At 41.1% G+C, this 15,830-nt stretch overlaps 1 protein-coding gene across 10 annotated transcripts in view; it reads left to right on the top strand.

Moving 5' to 3' along the window:
* The window catches only part of PRKX (protein kinase X-linked), a 166,532-nt gene that overhangs the window by 79,240 nt on the left and 71,462 nt on the right, over positions 1–15,830 (top strand). For 7 of the 10 annotated variants that reach the window (XR_011434888.1, XR_011434889.1, XR_002805448.2 and 4 more), the window contains exons 7-9: positions 824–901; positions 4,446–4,594; positions 6,830–6,948. Coding sequence is in view for 3 of the 10 variants with exons in the window: in XM_023633832.2 (XP_023489600.1) it covers positions 824–901; positions 4,446–4,571 (204 nt within the window). In the remaining 7 variants the exon portion in view is untranslated. Of the gene's footprint in view, positions 1–823; positions 902–4,445; positions 4,595–6,178; positions 11,440–15,830 lie in introns of those variants that run through there. The other 3 variants (XM_023633832.2, XM_070257807.1, XM_070257808.1) reach the window with 3 other exon arrangements.

Below are 15,830 nucleotides of genomic sequence, written 5' to 3'. Positions count from 1 at the left end.
TGACAACTGATAATTTTTTTTTGAAGACAAAAAATTTACAACTTTAAAAAATATGAATTGATACACTTCCATAAATTCAGATGCACTGGCTCTTATATCACAGAGGTCACATGTTTCTATCTTCTACTTTCCCTCACATTTAATTGGTTACAAAAAAATTGCTACAAGCACAATAAAAAGGGAGAAGTATGCAGTTGAAGGCTGAAAACTTGGGAGGAATTTTCAGAGGTCATGATGGTAGTGATGTCTGCCAGGTAGCCATTGGCGCCAACACTTGAGAGTGAAGTAGACACACCTTACTACACATTGTGAATTGGAAAGTCATGTTGGGTGGTGGTGAAGATCTCTGAAGTTGGACTTCCTCAGTTTGAGTCCTAGTCATGTGATTTATTTGCTGGGCAATACTGAGCAAATCACATCATTTAGCGTACCTCAGTTTCTATGTCTGTAAGATGAGGGTAATAAATATCAAAGAAAATTGTCAAGATGGAAACAGGTAACAAACTCGGGAATCGCTGTGCATCTGTCTGATTTTATGCCTAGGATCTGAACCATAATTATACTTTGCTTTTTGGTCCAGAGTAGTGTGCACATGAGCGTAATGACTGGATTTGTTTCTACGATGAAGGAAGGCAAACAAAACACAAACAACCTCATTCAGAGATTTTCCTAATAGCTCACACTCCAGGGACAATTACTCAAAACACAGCAAGCTAATTTTTTTTTTTTGTTTCTACACTAAAAAATGTAGTGATTCTTTGGAATATATTTTCTCCCGTCCTGTCAAAATTCTGTACACTGATGATGCATGTTTCTCTTGAAGAATGGAGCAGATGATGTGAAGCGACATCGGTGGTTCCGAACTGTGGACTGGGAGGCTGTGCCCCAAAGGAAACTGAAGGTACAACATACATCAACGGGCAACTCTTAACTAACCTGGCATCCTTGAGCTCTCCTTCTCTGGGGACAGATTCTGACTCTATGACTGTGGTGGATGCATAATTTGTACAATACACCTGATCATCTCGAATTATTAATGAGCCAAGTTCCCTATTTAGCGGATGTCTTAGCGCTAAAGAGGCACCTGGATGGGGCTTTTGTGGTCGGACTTTTTGAGACCTGGCTCCATCCCTCCCTAGCTCTAGGACCATGATGAGTCTCATTCCCCTCCTTTCTAACAGGGGATGGCATGTGGAATAACACAGGTAGGGCATGTGTCCAGCACTTACGGATATTGCACAGTGATGGCGTTCGATTAGATGGAGAATATTCTGTGGCTCATCTTTCTTCGAACTGAATGTGTTTTTGACAGGAGTCCTCAATAGCTGTGTTCTCAACTGTGCCCTTCATAGTTGATGGACACACTTTAAAAATGCTGGTACCTGGGCTCCTGCCCAGACTGTAGGGGTCAACCCAGACCTCTGATGTCAATGAATTGCTTTTAATGTCCAAGTATTTTATTGTATTAAATTAACTTATTTTAAAAAAATTGAATAGGTCATATATTTGCACTGTTCAAAAGCCAAATCAATATTAAAAGACATGCATTGACAAGTCTCACTGTCTTTTGCTCTGTCCCCTCCCAGCCGCTTATAAGTACCCATGTTTATTAGATTTTTCTGTGTATCCTTCCAGAGTTTCTTTAGGCTGATATAAACCCGTGTGGATATACATAGTCTTATCTTTTCCCCATTGTTACACAAAACCTAGTGTCATACATGCAATATTCCAGTCTTGCTTTTTTCGCTTCACCGTACAACCTGGAGATCTTTCCACATACCTGGATAGCTCTCTTATTCTTTGTAAACGACATGATAATTCCTTCGTGTGTTGTTTCCAATCTTCTACTGCAAAGAATAATCCTGTCCATTCCATTTGCGTGAAAATGAATTTCCAGAAATGAGCCCATTGGGTCAAAATAGAGGCATTTGAAATTTTGGTAATGATGCCGCATACTCCTCCTTAGAAATGGCATATTTTTGCAATTCCGGGGGAAATGTTTTGAGAAAGCCTCTTTCCCCACAGCCTCAAGAGCAGTGAGTTGTGCAACTTTTGCCTTTTTGCCAAAATGATGGTCAGGAAGAGGTGTCTCTGTGTAATTTCATTTTCATAACTTTATAAGTTTGCCAGGGGATCACAGCGTGCAGCCAAGATTGAGACACTGCATGAGAGCCATTACTGAGCCAGAAGTTTCCTGAAGGCCAGAATCGTGCCCCTTCTGTTCACTCACGGTGCCTGGTTTATAGAAATAGCTCATTTATTGGGTGGAGGCATAAAGACAAAAGGAAATGACACTATTCAAGTTACTCTTTGATTTTTTTTAAAAAGTTATTTTATTGAAGTCATATTGGTTTATAGCATTGTATAATTTCAGGTGTACATTATTTTTTTATTTTTTGTGAGGAAGATTTGCCCTGAGCTAACATCCGTTGCCAATCTTCCTCTTTTTTCACCTACCCAAAGCCCCAGTAGATAGTTGTGTATCCTAGTTGTACATCCTTCAAGTTCTTCTATGTGAGACACTGCCACAGCATGGCTTGATGAGCAATGTGTAGGTCTGCACCCACGATCTGAACTGGTGAATCCTGGGCCACCGAAGTGGACCACGTGAACTTAACCACTACACCCTTGCGCTGCCCCTCAGCTGTATGTTATTATATATCAGCTTCTATATAGGCTGCATCGTACTCACCACCAATAGTCTAGTTTCTTTTATTTTTTTTTTAACATGTAAGATTTATGTGAACTTTACTATTTTTGTTATTTTTAGGAAGATTAGCCTAACATCTGTTGCCAGTCTTCCCCCCTTTTTTTTTCTCCCCAAAGCTCCCCAGTACATAGTTGTATATTCTAGTTGTAGGTCTTTCTGGTTGTGCTATGTGGGACGCCACCTCAGCTTGGCTTGATGAGCAGTGCCATGTCTGCACCCAGGATTGGAACGGCGAACCCTGGGTCCCCGAAGTGGAGTGCGTGCACTTAAGCGCTCAGTCCTGGGGCCAGCCCCACCAATAGTTCTAGTTTTTCTCTGTCTCCATCTACACGTGCCCCTAACCCTTTTGTCCATCCCCCATATGATTTTTTTAAATCTTTATAAACCTTTATAGTCTTTCACGGAACCAACACAGGATATATTCACATGCGGGTTGGACCATTCTGTAATGGAAGTTGTCCTGAGTGGGTATCAAGTACACACTTTACTGTGTCGACTTCATGGCGTGATATTTCTAAGTCACCTCGGAATGTGACAGCCTTCACCTGAAGTTCTGTGTTGTTTCTGAGACTTGACGTTCCTCCTGACCACTCAATACAGTTTGTGCTTTGATGTACAGACTGTAATTGCTGATGGAGCGTATCACATCGCAGTGACAAGAAGGTTTTCTTTTTTTTAACATAGGATACTTCTCATTAAACTTGACCTGTTTCTGTGTCAACACAGAAATTAAAATACTCCTTGTGGAATCCACTTACGTGCTGGTTCTCTGTCAGGATGCTCTAGCTGCATCTACTTTGCTGTGGTCTCTTAGAAAGCACAGGGCTTTGAGACAGATTTGGGACAAATCTAGGTCTTCGTCCTGGACTGGACTTGAAGATTCTAACAGCACTGAGCCTCAAGTCACTTGTGAAACATCCAGGTTTTTATCAGTCCTGCAGGGCTGGCGAGATGGGTGGTGCTCACCACACACGTTGCAGGCTCTCAACAAAACATAATGGTTTCATAGGAATAGAGAAAACTAGTTGCTATCTGCCTGCATTACAGAATCTTTGAATTGGACGTGGGTAGGGCAATAATCTATCCAGAAGTCAGCAACGTACAACCTGTGGGCCAAATCCAGCCCCACTTGTTTTTATAAATAAAGTTTTATTGGCGACACCCATTCATTGACATATTTTCTATGGCTGCTTTCCCCCTACAGTCACAGCGTGTTGCACTGTTGAATTTTCAGTCACAACAGAAATTGTACAGCCCACAAAACCAAAAATATTTACTTACAGGAAAAGTTCTCTGACCCCCTTCTCAGTCCTCGTGGCCTCATTTTATTGATGCAGGATTGAATCTTGGCATCAGTGATAAAAGCTGAATCTGGTTCTCTTTCCATCTTTCTGGAATTTTCCAAAGTCTAGACGCTGGACCAGCCACATCAGAATTGGTCAGCTTGGTGCAGGCCTGGGAATCTGCATTTAACAAACAATCCATGTGGTTCTGCATTTTAGAATTTCAGAAGCAAGTCCTGGGTACCTTCTTCTTCTCTTAATTCCTCATACTACATGAACATTCCTTAGACTGATGGTTGATCCCTCATTTGCAATATCTTAGTTCCAGGTTTTCCATGTTTTTTATTTTTTTAATCATTTCCATTTTTATGTGAAGTAGAGGGATGTACGTATCATCCAGGTGTGCCCTGTTACTTTCTCACTATGCCTTCTTGTCTCGTCTGATCCCGTAGCCCCCCATCGTGCCCAAAGTATGTGGTGAGGGCGATACCTCCAACTTCGAAGCTTATCCCGAGAATGACTGGAACACAGCTCCTCCGGTGTCGCCGAAAGATTTGGAAGTCTTCAAGAATTTCTGAGGACAGGGATCCACATCCGGAAGGTATATTTTTATTCTTAGTAATTGAAAATCAGCGAGGTTGACAGGACGTCGTGTCAAGGGGATATTGCGTTGACCAAGTGGGGCTTCCCTCACCCGTTGGGACACAAGCGATGGAGCAGACAGTCCTTCCTTCCACGTGTCAGTCTAATAAACCCCCCAGAGCGTGTTACTCAAGGTGTGCACTGTAGCCCAGCAGCATCAGATCAGCTCCAGCATCTCAGTCCCCAAACAGATCCACAGGGACAGAATCTATGTCTAGAGATTTGTATGTGCCTAAGCATTGGAGAGACACACTTTGTTTGGGTAGGAAACCCTGAGTTCTTGTGTTCCAGAACCCCCGAGTTCCAGACTAGCTCCCTTACAACACTTACCAAGTGTTTTCAAAAGGGTTTTGGGTCTCTTTTTGGTAAAAAGTAACCATACCGGAGAATGCCTCGTGAAATTTGCTAAGCTTAATTTGAGATGTGAAACAAGTGATTTTGAGTAGTCTGTTATTTTTTGAACCTTTTAAAGGCCTGTGACTCTGACTATAGAGTCTGTGACTCTGTGACTTTGAAGGTCTAGTTTTTTTTTAATATGGGTAGTTAAGCTCTTTCAGGTACTCCCCCATTCTAAATCACTTGGTTACAGATATTGCCAGTGAGATGTCTGCTCCTTGATATATCTTGTTTTTCCCATTTTTATTTCCCTAATGGCACTTACGAGGAGGGGGAAAATAATTGTCTCGTCAACACCATTGGCAATGGGACACCATTGCTGAGATCTGGGAGGGAGGAATTCACGGCACAGGGGAAGCCGCCACTCTCTGCTGCCATTTCCATGGAAACACTGAGAGGAAAACTGGATGAAATTAAAATGATTGAGGAAAAACGTAATAGAGAAATAGTTGGCTGTATCCATGAGAAAGTATCATGTCTGCTTGGCGCATTTTAATCTTTCAACACACAATGATCGCTTTCATGATGGTGACCAGTTTTCTTAAAATGAGGAGTGTCTTCAGCTGTTCCGGCTTCTGCAGAGCTCCTGAATTCCACTTATGGGTATTAAAAATCATAAGGTGTTCCTCAATCTGTTCACTTTTTTTTTTTTTCTGGTCTAATCAGTTGCTTTGATTTTGTCGGGTTTGCCCATAACATTTTATGAATTATTTTTGTCCAGTCATTTAGATGATTAAAAGACTTGTTTTGTCTTCTCGTGAACAACACTTTCTTGGTAAGCCAGAAGAAGAGAGCCTTTTTCTAATAGAGGTAGTGTGGAATTATTTAACAAAGAGCTGCCATCCAGTGCATTTTGTCTTATCCTCAGTGAATAATATTTTTTACAAAAAACTACCCAAGCTATCCTGTAAGGAGATTCCACGGATACAAATAACCTTTCTCACAGCAGTGTTATATTCTTGGGAATGTGTATTTCAATAGGATTTTTCCTAGTGGAGTCATTTTTAATGTATTTTGGCCAATGGCGGGGGCACTGTTTGAATGATATTCTTGATGAAGCCTTGGAAATCAAGAGATCATTTCATGACCACGTTGCTTTCTATTTTTTCATGTGATTTGGATTTTGCGCCCATCTTCGAAAAACCAGGCACCTTACTATTTTCACCTATCTCAGTCATTTTGCTGACAGTAATTTGCACGTGAAGTGGAAAAACGGTGTGGCATTTTCAGCCAAGGATGATTAGGTGTGATGCTCTTGGGTAAGAAGATATTTTGTCGTGATGCAAAATCTTCTCCCATAGATGAGACACCAGTTCAGCTTAGTTCCGGCCCTCCAGAGCAGACTGTGGACTGTGTGACTCAAAGACGTTCACCTGTGAGTGACCCTGAGTGACCCTGTGTGCTTTTCAGCAGGTGGAGGAGGACGCTAGACAACTGGCAGGGGAAAACTCACCTTACTTTGCGTCATAATAAAGCCTTTGTCTAGCTGTAGGTTCACGGCGGCGAAGCAAATTGAGACGAGGATCCAGTCTTCCTTGGCAATTAATCTCCCTTCTTCCCATGAATGAGGATGGATAATTCTGTGGAGGACGAGATCGCCTAACGTTTGAAACCCATCTTGAAAATCCTGTTCAGTTTTTTTTATTAGGCATCTCCCCCCACTTAGAATTCAGCCTTGTGGATCTTTGCAAGAAGAATTTCAAAGGAACGTTCGGTTTCTTGTGTGTTATGAGGATGATTACAAAATTTACCCACTTAGCTAGAAACTGACAAACTCCATTGTCTTATTTCGTGCCAGAAACAGGATTTTGAGCCTGCCTGGGATGAGGAACTGCTCATAAGCAGACCTGAAGAAGCGTCTTCTTGATGAGATGAGGACATTTCCACCGTTATCCACGCCCGGATGTATATAAAGAGGTTGGAGAAATTCATGGACCCTGAGTTATTTAAGCAACTGGAAATCTACTGCACAGTAGGAAGTTATGAAAAATTGTTCCATTGTAGATTTTATGTGACCTTCTAGCGTGTGTTCCTACTGTGATATCTGGGTATTTCTCATAGACTCAACTTTATAAGTTTGATCTGAACGTGCTCCATTAGAACCACAGATTGCGTGTATGTGCGTGTGCAGTTGCGTGTGTAAAAAAGACGATATGACTGGCGCACAGGAATTATGCAGTGATGTAACTGTTCATACTTTGCAGAGCCTATGGTTTTTATTTTTCAAATTTTTTTTTTCAAGAATCTGTTCTCTTGGGGACAAAATCTAAAAACTATGACGTGTGCATTTTTTTTTTTGTCATCTTATCTGCATTTTATAGTTATTTGTGAAGAAAATATCTTGTGGTGGTCCACATCCAATATCTTTAGTGCTTCCTGTCTGGTCACTTTAGGTCTTGAAACTGGAAGGAGAGGGCAGGAGATGTGGGTTTGAATTTTAATCCAAGACGAGCCAATGACTATAAAAGTTGTTCAAGGAAAGAAATGCATTCAGGAAATTTTCTGTATTGCATTCAAAAATTTTGTACTCTGGAGAGAGGTGGCTACCTATTAAAATTCCAGTTTGAATATCTTGAACAATATACACCTCCCAAAGCTGACAAATGACTTTCTATACCGGCTCAGTCCCACGGACTACCTTCATGCAAACGTTTTCTTTTACCTTTCGTTTTGGGAAAAGTAAGAAACAAATGCTCTCTAGGACGTAAGCATGCAGATTGTTTCTGCTTAGTTTCATTTCTCCTTGTAAAGGGTCAGCCTGAGTCCATCTCACACACTCTCGTCTCGTAAATCGGGTGGGCTTCTGCAGAATTATCAGTGGGTGAGATTTTTTTTTGTCTTTGGACCTGATCATGAAGATACTCTGAAGAGTACTCTGCATCATCTTCCCCTAAGGACTGACTTAATGAAAGCCAGATGTGGAGTGGGCCACGAGGAGTATATTGCTAAATAACGGGACTTCCCAGAAACAGGGCGTGGATAGAGGTCCTTGGAGTCTGTGCTGCCCAGAATTCACTTCCTTCTCTCTTAGGCTTCTCCTTCCTGGTTCTGAACTTGGCTGTAAATATCTCAACGGGCTGCCATTCTCTGTTGATTCTGTCTCAGCTCGAAAAACAGAGTTGCACGAATCTGTTGTGTTTCTGGTCATAGGGCTCATCCATGACCTCCCCGTGGAGGTCTGTGCATTTAAGTAGATTCTAGAGTCTTCAGGGGTACACCTTCACAGACCTCCAAGATCACCCCCTCAACCTCCTTTTTCCCTCATGCTCTTCCCAGAAAGGTCCAGCTCCTTCGGCAGCCAGGATGGGGGCAGAGTCTGACCTGGGGGTATGTTGGGGAGAATGGGTGCAGGGAGAAGGAAGACTGGGTGCCTCTCAGCCTCTGCAGCTCTGCTTTTCTTGAGTCACCTGGCAGGTTCTTACCCTCCGATGTGGTTTTTCCATGCCGTGTCCAGGAAGGCATTTCTTCCCATAGTGCTTGGCTCCCTTTCTCTTCTGCAGGCACAGCTAGGGGTGTGGAGAGCTGCCGTTTGGCAAAGTCATACATTTTTTTTTAAGTAGCAAAATGTCAAAGGAAATGCTCATCAGATTTGGCCAGATTCCACTCACAAATCAGAAGGCAAGGGCTCTGTATATTGAAGGATGAATCAAGAGAATTCACACCTAGGAAAGCTTTAAAAGACAATGAAATGGAAGATGCTAAATATTCCCTTCCCTTCTCATAAGTGCCCTGTTCTTTGAATTAAAATTAAAATCAACTCAGTTGGTGAGAGTGAGTACAAGATTTAGTAAAAAATACACTCTTTACGATGAGTAACTCAATGAAAAATTATTTTCCAAGGGTGCGCTCTGTAAGTGTTCCAACAGAATTGTATTTTCAGTCTGTACTGCTCGGTCACCATCCTGTTGGGATTAAGTGGCGGGCCAAAATGGGCTAAAAATTTAGAGTGCGATTTCTGAATGATTTCGTCATTGAACGTTAGAAGGATAAATTGGCAAAGTGACTTTGTGCACTGAGGTATGGACCTAGAAGGAAAAAAACATGTTTCACATCCTCTCACTATAAAGATAAATTATCATTATTGTGGAGGCTTCTGCTTAAAAAAATAAAAAATAAATGAATCACCTTGAATGCAATGAAACATTGTACATAGACACATGGACCCATATGCATATTTTTAGATTTAATTCTTACTGTCCATAATTTAATATATGAGATGAAAATAGCATCAAGAAAGCCTTGAGATACATTGCCTTAATTTTGAACAAATATGCAGGAAAAACAAATGTTGGAATGCATTGATTACATTAATGTAATCCTTAAAAATGTTGTCATAAGCCATCGGCCATGTAAAACAAAGTAAAAATTAAAAGGAATTCCAAGAATACCTAATGGTGTTAAATTCACCTTGGACGATTGTGCCCATTTCACTATGCAAAGTGGTACATGCCGTGTGTTAACTGCCCATGGCTGGGCTATAAATTAAGTGGTGTGATATAGTGCAAAGACTGGTTTAATCAAAATGAGTCCCAAACACATGAAACAGTCACCACATGTAATTGAAAAATAGTTATTCAGTGGAGACATTCTGAAATTTTCATGTATCTGATCAAATATCATCAGTGTGCAAAGCTTTGAAGAAAGTTCATGGAAATAATCACAAAATTCAGATCTAAAAAATTATAGATTTGTTTTATGCAATTTTGTGTGTTGGCAGTTTTCTTAAATAAGAACACTATTTAAAAAAAATGTTTAGGCAATGCATATTTTGCAAGAAGTAGTATACTGAGGCGGGTCATGTTTTCCTAAGGGGAATGTCACAAGCCTGCTTTGATGTGCGTCTGTAAAGATAAGAAGGAAATAAAATCACCCTGGTCATACAGCATATCATACAATTTGCATTGCTGACTTCCACTTCCTCCATGGCAGAAGTCAGAATCCTGCTCAGCATAAACGTATCTGTTGCAGCAACGGGCAAATCGTAATTTCTGCTGTCAACACAACAGAATATGCAAGAAGCCCCAGCAACAAGATACGCGTGCCCACTTCACACCATCTCAGTGATTTAAAACTCTGCTTCCTATCTCTGCCTGTGGAGCAGTTCCACATCACCTGTTCATAAGTATCTAGTATGTTTTGTTTCATTCTAGGCATCTATACTTAAAGTCTAACTTGTTACCGATGACAGAATCACCAGTCGTGCTAAACAGTTGAGTTATGTGGGATGCATTTGCCATTTCTACGTTGACCTAAGTTGCCTCTAGATTTTGGACCACTTGAACTGTGAAAATATGGCTCAATGCTGTTAACTAAAGACCCCAGTGCACCATTCTTTAGGCACCAAGGGCTGCTGACCCATCTGAGCACTTCAGGCTGCGTCAGATCCCATTAGGACATCAAAATCCTCACTCCAGCTACTAGTGCAGGAAAAGAATTGGGTGGATTTTTTTTTTCCGGCCAGTTCATTTTGCATCCCCAAATTAACACCATCACAGAAGCCCTCGATTGCTCCAATTGTAGAGATCTGTAGAGACACGTAGATTGTGCTTCTCTCGTTGGTCCATCTCCCTAACGTGTATTTTACACACGTTGGGCAAGTTCCGTGTATTGTACCGTGTGTCCCCGTTTCTGAATAAATCCAGGTTGAGTTGATGATGTCCACTTACCAAAAAACTAAAAGGAAAGCACATGAATAGTTGTGTTAATAATGTATTTGGATAGCTCGTTTGGGGGACGTGTGTGTGCGCGTGTGTGTGTCTTGGTGGAGGTGGGGTGTTTGAGGGTTGTTTTTACCCACCACAACGTCTTCATAGCAAGTGTGCTTTGCACACCCTGTGGGCTTGCATCCAAGGGAACAGCCCTTCGTAATAAAGGAGAAATGCTCTGTAACAGTTTGCTATAAATTATTGTGTTTTAAGATATTCTGTCGCGCTTGTGTTTGATCTTCTGTGGTGGACACTTGTTATTTAAGTTAAAGTCATTAAGTGTGTGTTTTACCAGATGGGATTTGAAGCCACTGGACACGCAGTCTTCCCTTGTCCTCTGAGACTGTTTCTCAGCTCTGCAGAGCTGTCACAGCTTCCTTCGTTTTTGCGCCGTACTATGGGCAGCCTGGCCCAGTTGCCCACGCGCCTCCAGGGCCATGTGACTGCTGTCGGGTGTGTCACAGACACAAGATGGAGTGCCTTTGCAGGTGTGGTGCGCCCCTGGGATGGGTCCCTGCGGGGTGATCCCAGCTTCTCATGTGGAAGAAGAAAAAAAGCCTGTTTCTATTCCTGTCAATTCCTTGCACAATGAAAATCACTGTGATTTGTATATATACTCTAGGAAAATTTTACTGCTGTCTAATTTATGTAATAAGACTATTGATTCCAGGTTTGTTTAATAAAACTTTGTATCTTTTAAGAAGTCTGATTCTGGTCTGCTTCTTCTGTCACAGGACAAGCTGTAGGTTTATCTGCATTCATCTAGTCCAAGGGTTGGCAGTCTTTTTCTTTTTTTTTAACAATTTCTTTTCTTTTTTTTTTAATTTTTTCATTTTTTTGAAGAAGATTAGCCCTGAGCTAACATCTGCTGCCACTCCTCCTCTTTTTGCTGAGGACCACTGGCCCTGAGCTAACATCCGTGCCCATCTTCCTCTACTTTCTATGTGGGACGCCTACCACCGCATGGCTTGATGAGCAGTGCCATGTCCACACCCTGGATCCAAACCAGCGAACCCCGAGCCGCCAAAGTGGAACATGCTCACTTAGCCGCTGCGCCACCGGGCCAGCCCCAACAGTTTATTTTCTTATTGAGGTTTAATTGACATGTAACATTATATTAGTTTCAGCTGTACAACGATTGGATATTTGCATACATTATGAAATGATCACCTAAGAACTCTAGTTTTTTTTCTTGTGCTGAGAACTTTTAAAGTCTGTCCTTTTAGCAACTTCCAAATATTCCAAATTTGGAATAATACATTCCAAATGTAACAGTATTATTGTATCATTTTCTGCAAAGGGGCAGATAGTAAACATTTTCAGCATTAAGGGACACAGTGTCTGTTGCACAGAGTGTAGAAACAATCCTAGACTGTATGTAAATGAATGGGTGTGGCTGTGTTCCAGTAAAGTTTTATTTATAACAACAGGTTGGAGGGCCAGATTTGGTCCTCAAAGCATGCTTTGCCAGTTTCTAATCTATTGCCTGAGGATGACTTTGCAAATCACCTTTGCAACTAGTTGAAAATGTGCCACATCATCATTATCAATGAGTAAAATATTTGATTGCTCATTCTCATTACTTACGCAGCTTCACACCCAACTTTCCAAGTCACCTTTGAAGTTTGCTAGAAACATTCTGCCTTCATCACTGAAGTCAATCAGTGTGTAATTTGTGACACTCATATAGCACTTGCTATAGTTGGGTACTAGAACATCATACCGAACAGAGGGTCACATAGGAGCTTGTTTACCTGGTGACGAAGCTTGTCCAACCGGCCTCATAGAAATCGCTTGGGAACTTCCCCACAGGCCAGCATAGCAATTTAGGGACTGGTTCCAAATCTTCCAGGTGGGGGCTGCTCCGAGCTTAGGGGGTGACATTCTACTTTGGGAGAGGGAGTGTGCTTGGGTGGGCATGCATGTTTTGGGGGATGATGAGGAGAGGTCCGGGGGGGGGGGGTGGGCGTGCAATGGAGCTAAATTCTTCCCTCTTCTCAACCTTGTTGGATGCCCTCATTGATTTTTTTCTTTCTTTTTTCTAACCACATGGCCATCTCTTACTTTCCTGGAATCCGAGGTCATTTTGCATTCTTGTTAAAAGGATTTGATAACCTTGTCCCAAGAAAGTTAAGGAAGAAAAGATATACCCTGTGGTCTCAGTGTGAGGCTGTTTCACGTATTGCCTCAGAGAAAGAAAAGGAGCTTTGTCTTTGTTTTTGTTTATCTTTTTGTTTATTTATTTACTTATTTATTTTTATTGAGGTCACATTGGCTTATAACACTGTGAATTTCAGGTGTACATCACTGTATTTAGGCTTCTGTATCGACTGCATTGTGTTCACCACCAAAAGTCTAGTTTCCGTCCGTTACCATACATATGTGCCCCTTTACCCCTTTCACCTTGTTTCCACCCTCTTCCCCTCTGGTAGCCACTAATCTTTTCTCTTTATCCCTTGTTTGTTTGTTTATCTTCCACATGTGAGTGAAATCGTATGGTAATTGTCTTTCTCTGTCTGACTTAGTTAGCTTAGTATAATATCCTCAAGGTCCATCAATGTTGTCCCAAATGGGACGATTTTATTTTTTGTATAGCTGAGTAGTATTTCACTGTACATATACACCGCGTCTTCTTTATCCATCCTTCCGTAGATGGGCATTTGGGTTGCTTCCAAGTCTTGGCTGTGGTGAATAATGCTGCAGTGAACATAGGGGTGCATATATCTCTTTGTATTGTTGATTTCATGTGCTTGGATAAATACCCAGTAGTGGGGTAGCTGGATCATATGGTATTTCTATTTTTAACTTGCTGAGAAATCTCCATACTATTTCTGTAGTGGCTGTACCAGTTTGCATTCTCATCAGCAGTGTATGAAAGTTCCCTTTTCTCCACATCCTCTCCAAAATTGGTTATTTTTTGTCTTTGTAATTATAGTCATTCTGACAGGTGTAAGGTGATATCTCATTGTAGTTTTGATTTGCATTTCCCTGATGATTAGTGATGTTGAATATCTTTTCATGTGCCTGTTGGCCATCTGAAAATCTTCTTTGGAAAAATGTCTGTTCATATCCTCTGCTCATTTTTTGATCCAGTTGTTTGTTTTGTTGTTGATAAGTTGTATGAGTTCTTTATATATTTTGGAAATTATCCCCTTGTTAGATATCTGATTTGCAAATATTCTCTCCCAGTTGGTGGGTTGTCTTTTCCTTTTGTTCATGGTTTCCTTTGCCTTGCAAATGCTTTTCAGTTGGAGGTAATCTCATTTGTTTGTTTTTTCTTTTGTTTCTCTTGCCTGAGTAGATGTGGTATTCGAAAAGACACTGCTAAGACCTATCTCAAAGAGCGTACTGCCTATATTTTCTTCTAGGAGTTTTATGGTTTCAGTTCTTACATTCAAATCTTAAATCCATTTTGAGTTGATTTTTGTGTATGGTGTAAGGCAATGGTCTACTTTCATTCTTTTGCACGTGGCTGTCCAGTTTTCCCAGCACCATTTGTTAAAGAGACTCTCCTTTCTCCACTCTATGTTGTTGGCTCCTTTGTCGAAGATTACCTATCCATAGATTTGTGGGTTTTATTTCTGGGCTCTCAATACTGTTCCGTTGATCCATGTGTCTGTTTTTCTGCCAGGCATCTCTATGAGTGCCCCCTACATGCAGAGCAATGAAATGCGTGATTTTATAGGTTATCTTTTTAAAATTGTAATATATTTGGCATATAACATTGTGTAAATTTAAGGCGTACAACACGTTGACTTGATACATTTATATGTTGCAGTATGGTTGCCCTTGGAGCATAAGCTGGTGCCTTTATCAGCTCACATAATTACAGTTTCGTTTTTGTGGTAGGAATAATGAAGATCTGGTCTCTTAGCAAGTCTGATGATTATAATACATTACTGTTGTCAGTATTCACTGTACTGTGCCTTAGATCTCCAAGACTTATTTAACTACCGGTTGCAAGTTTGTACCTTAAACAATGTCTCTTGTATCCCCTCATCCCCAGCCCCTGGTGACCACTATTTTACTTTTTTTTAATGAATTCAGCTGTTTTTAGATTCCACACACAAGTGAGATCATGCAGTATTTATTTTTCTCTGTCTGACTTATTTCACTTAGCATAATGCCTTCAGGGTCCATCCACGTTGTTGCAAATGGCAGGATTTCCTTCTCTTTGTTATGGCTGAATAAGATTCCAGTGTGTGTGTGTGTGTGTCTATCTATGTATGTATACATAGATAGACACACACTATTTATCCATTTATCCATCAGTGGACTCTTAGGTTGTTTCCGTGTCTTGGCTATTGTGAATAATGCTGCAGTGAACTTGGGGGTGCATGTATCTCAAATCAATACACATACAAGCCACAGTGAGATATCACCTCACACCTGTTAGAATGGCTATCATGAAGCAAATAAGAGATAATAAATGCTGGCGAAGATGTGAAGAAAAGGGAACCCTTGTAGACTGCTGGTGGGAATGTAAATTGGTGCAGCCACTGTGGAAAACAGTATGGAGTTTCCTCAAAAAAATTGAGAATAGTGTGCCACATGACGTTTCAGTAATAAAAATATCAAGATGTTCATAGAGAAACTGGGAACCTCTGTTCTGATAAAGACGTGGGATGCTGGGCCTAACTGTCACATGCTGAAGACCTCCAGGGAGTCTGTTGATAAAAGAGAATTTGGGATTTGATGTTTTGCTTTGTTTTAAGGCAGAAAACTACCATCTATTTAAACCCCTATCAATCAACCCTTTGGAGAGTCAGATTTATTTTAATAGGCAAGCTGCCTTCCAGAAGTACATGCAAGAGACCATTTTATAAACTTGAGAAGCTACAAGCCCAGATACACTATTTTTGTAGTTGTAAAAAACACGTAACATGAAATCTACCCCCAACAAAATATTAAGTGCACAGTATAGCTTGCCAACTCTAAGCACAATGTTGCACAGCAGATTTCTAGAACTTACTCGTCTTGCAAAACTGAAACTTTATACCCAGTGAACAGCAACTCCGCCCTTTCCTCTCCTCCCAGCCCCTGGCAGCCTCAACCGCTGGGCTTTGGCTCCTGCTGCAAAAAGCAGAGCAGGCA

The sequence above is a fragment of the Equus caballus genome, chromosome X, assembly GCF_041296265.1.
Source record: "Equus caballus isolate H_3958 breed thoroughbred chromosome X, TB-T2T, whole genome shotgun sequence".
NCBI lineage: Eukaryota > Metazoa > Chordata > Mammalia > Perissodactyla > Equidae > Equus > Equus caballus.
The sequence above is the reverse complement of the archived record's forward strand: the minus strand, read 5'-3'. Positions and strand labels throughout refer to the sequence as shown.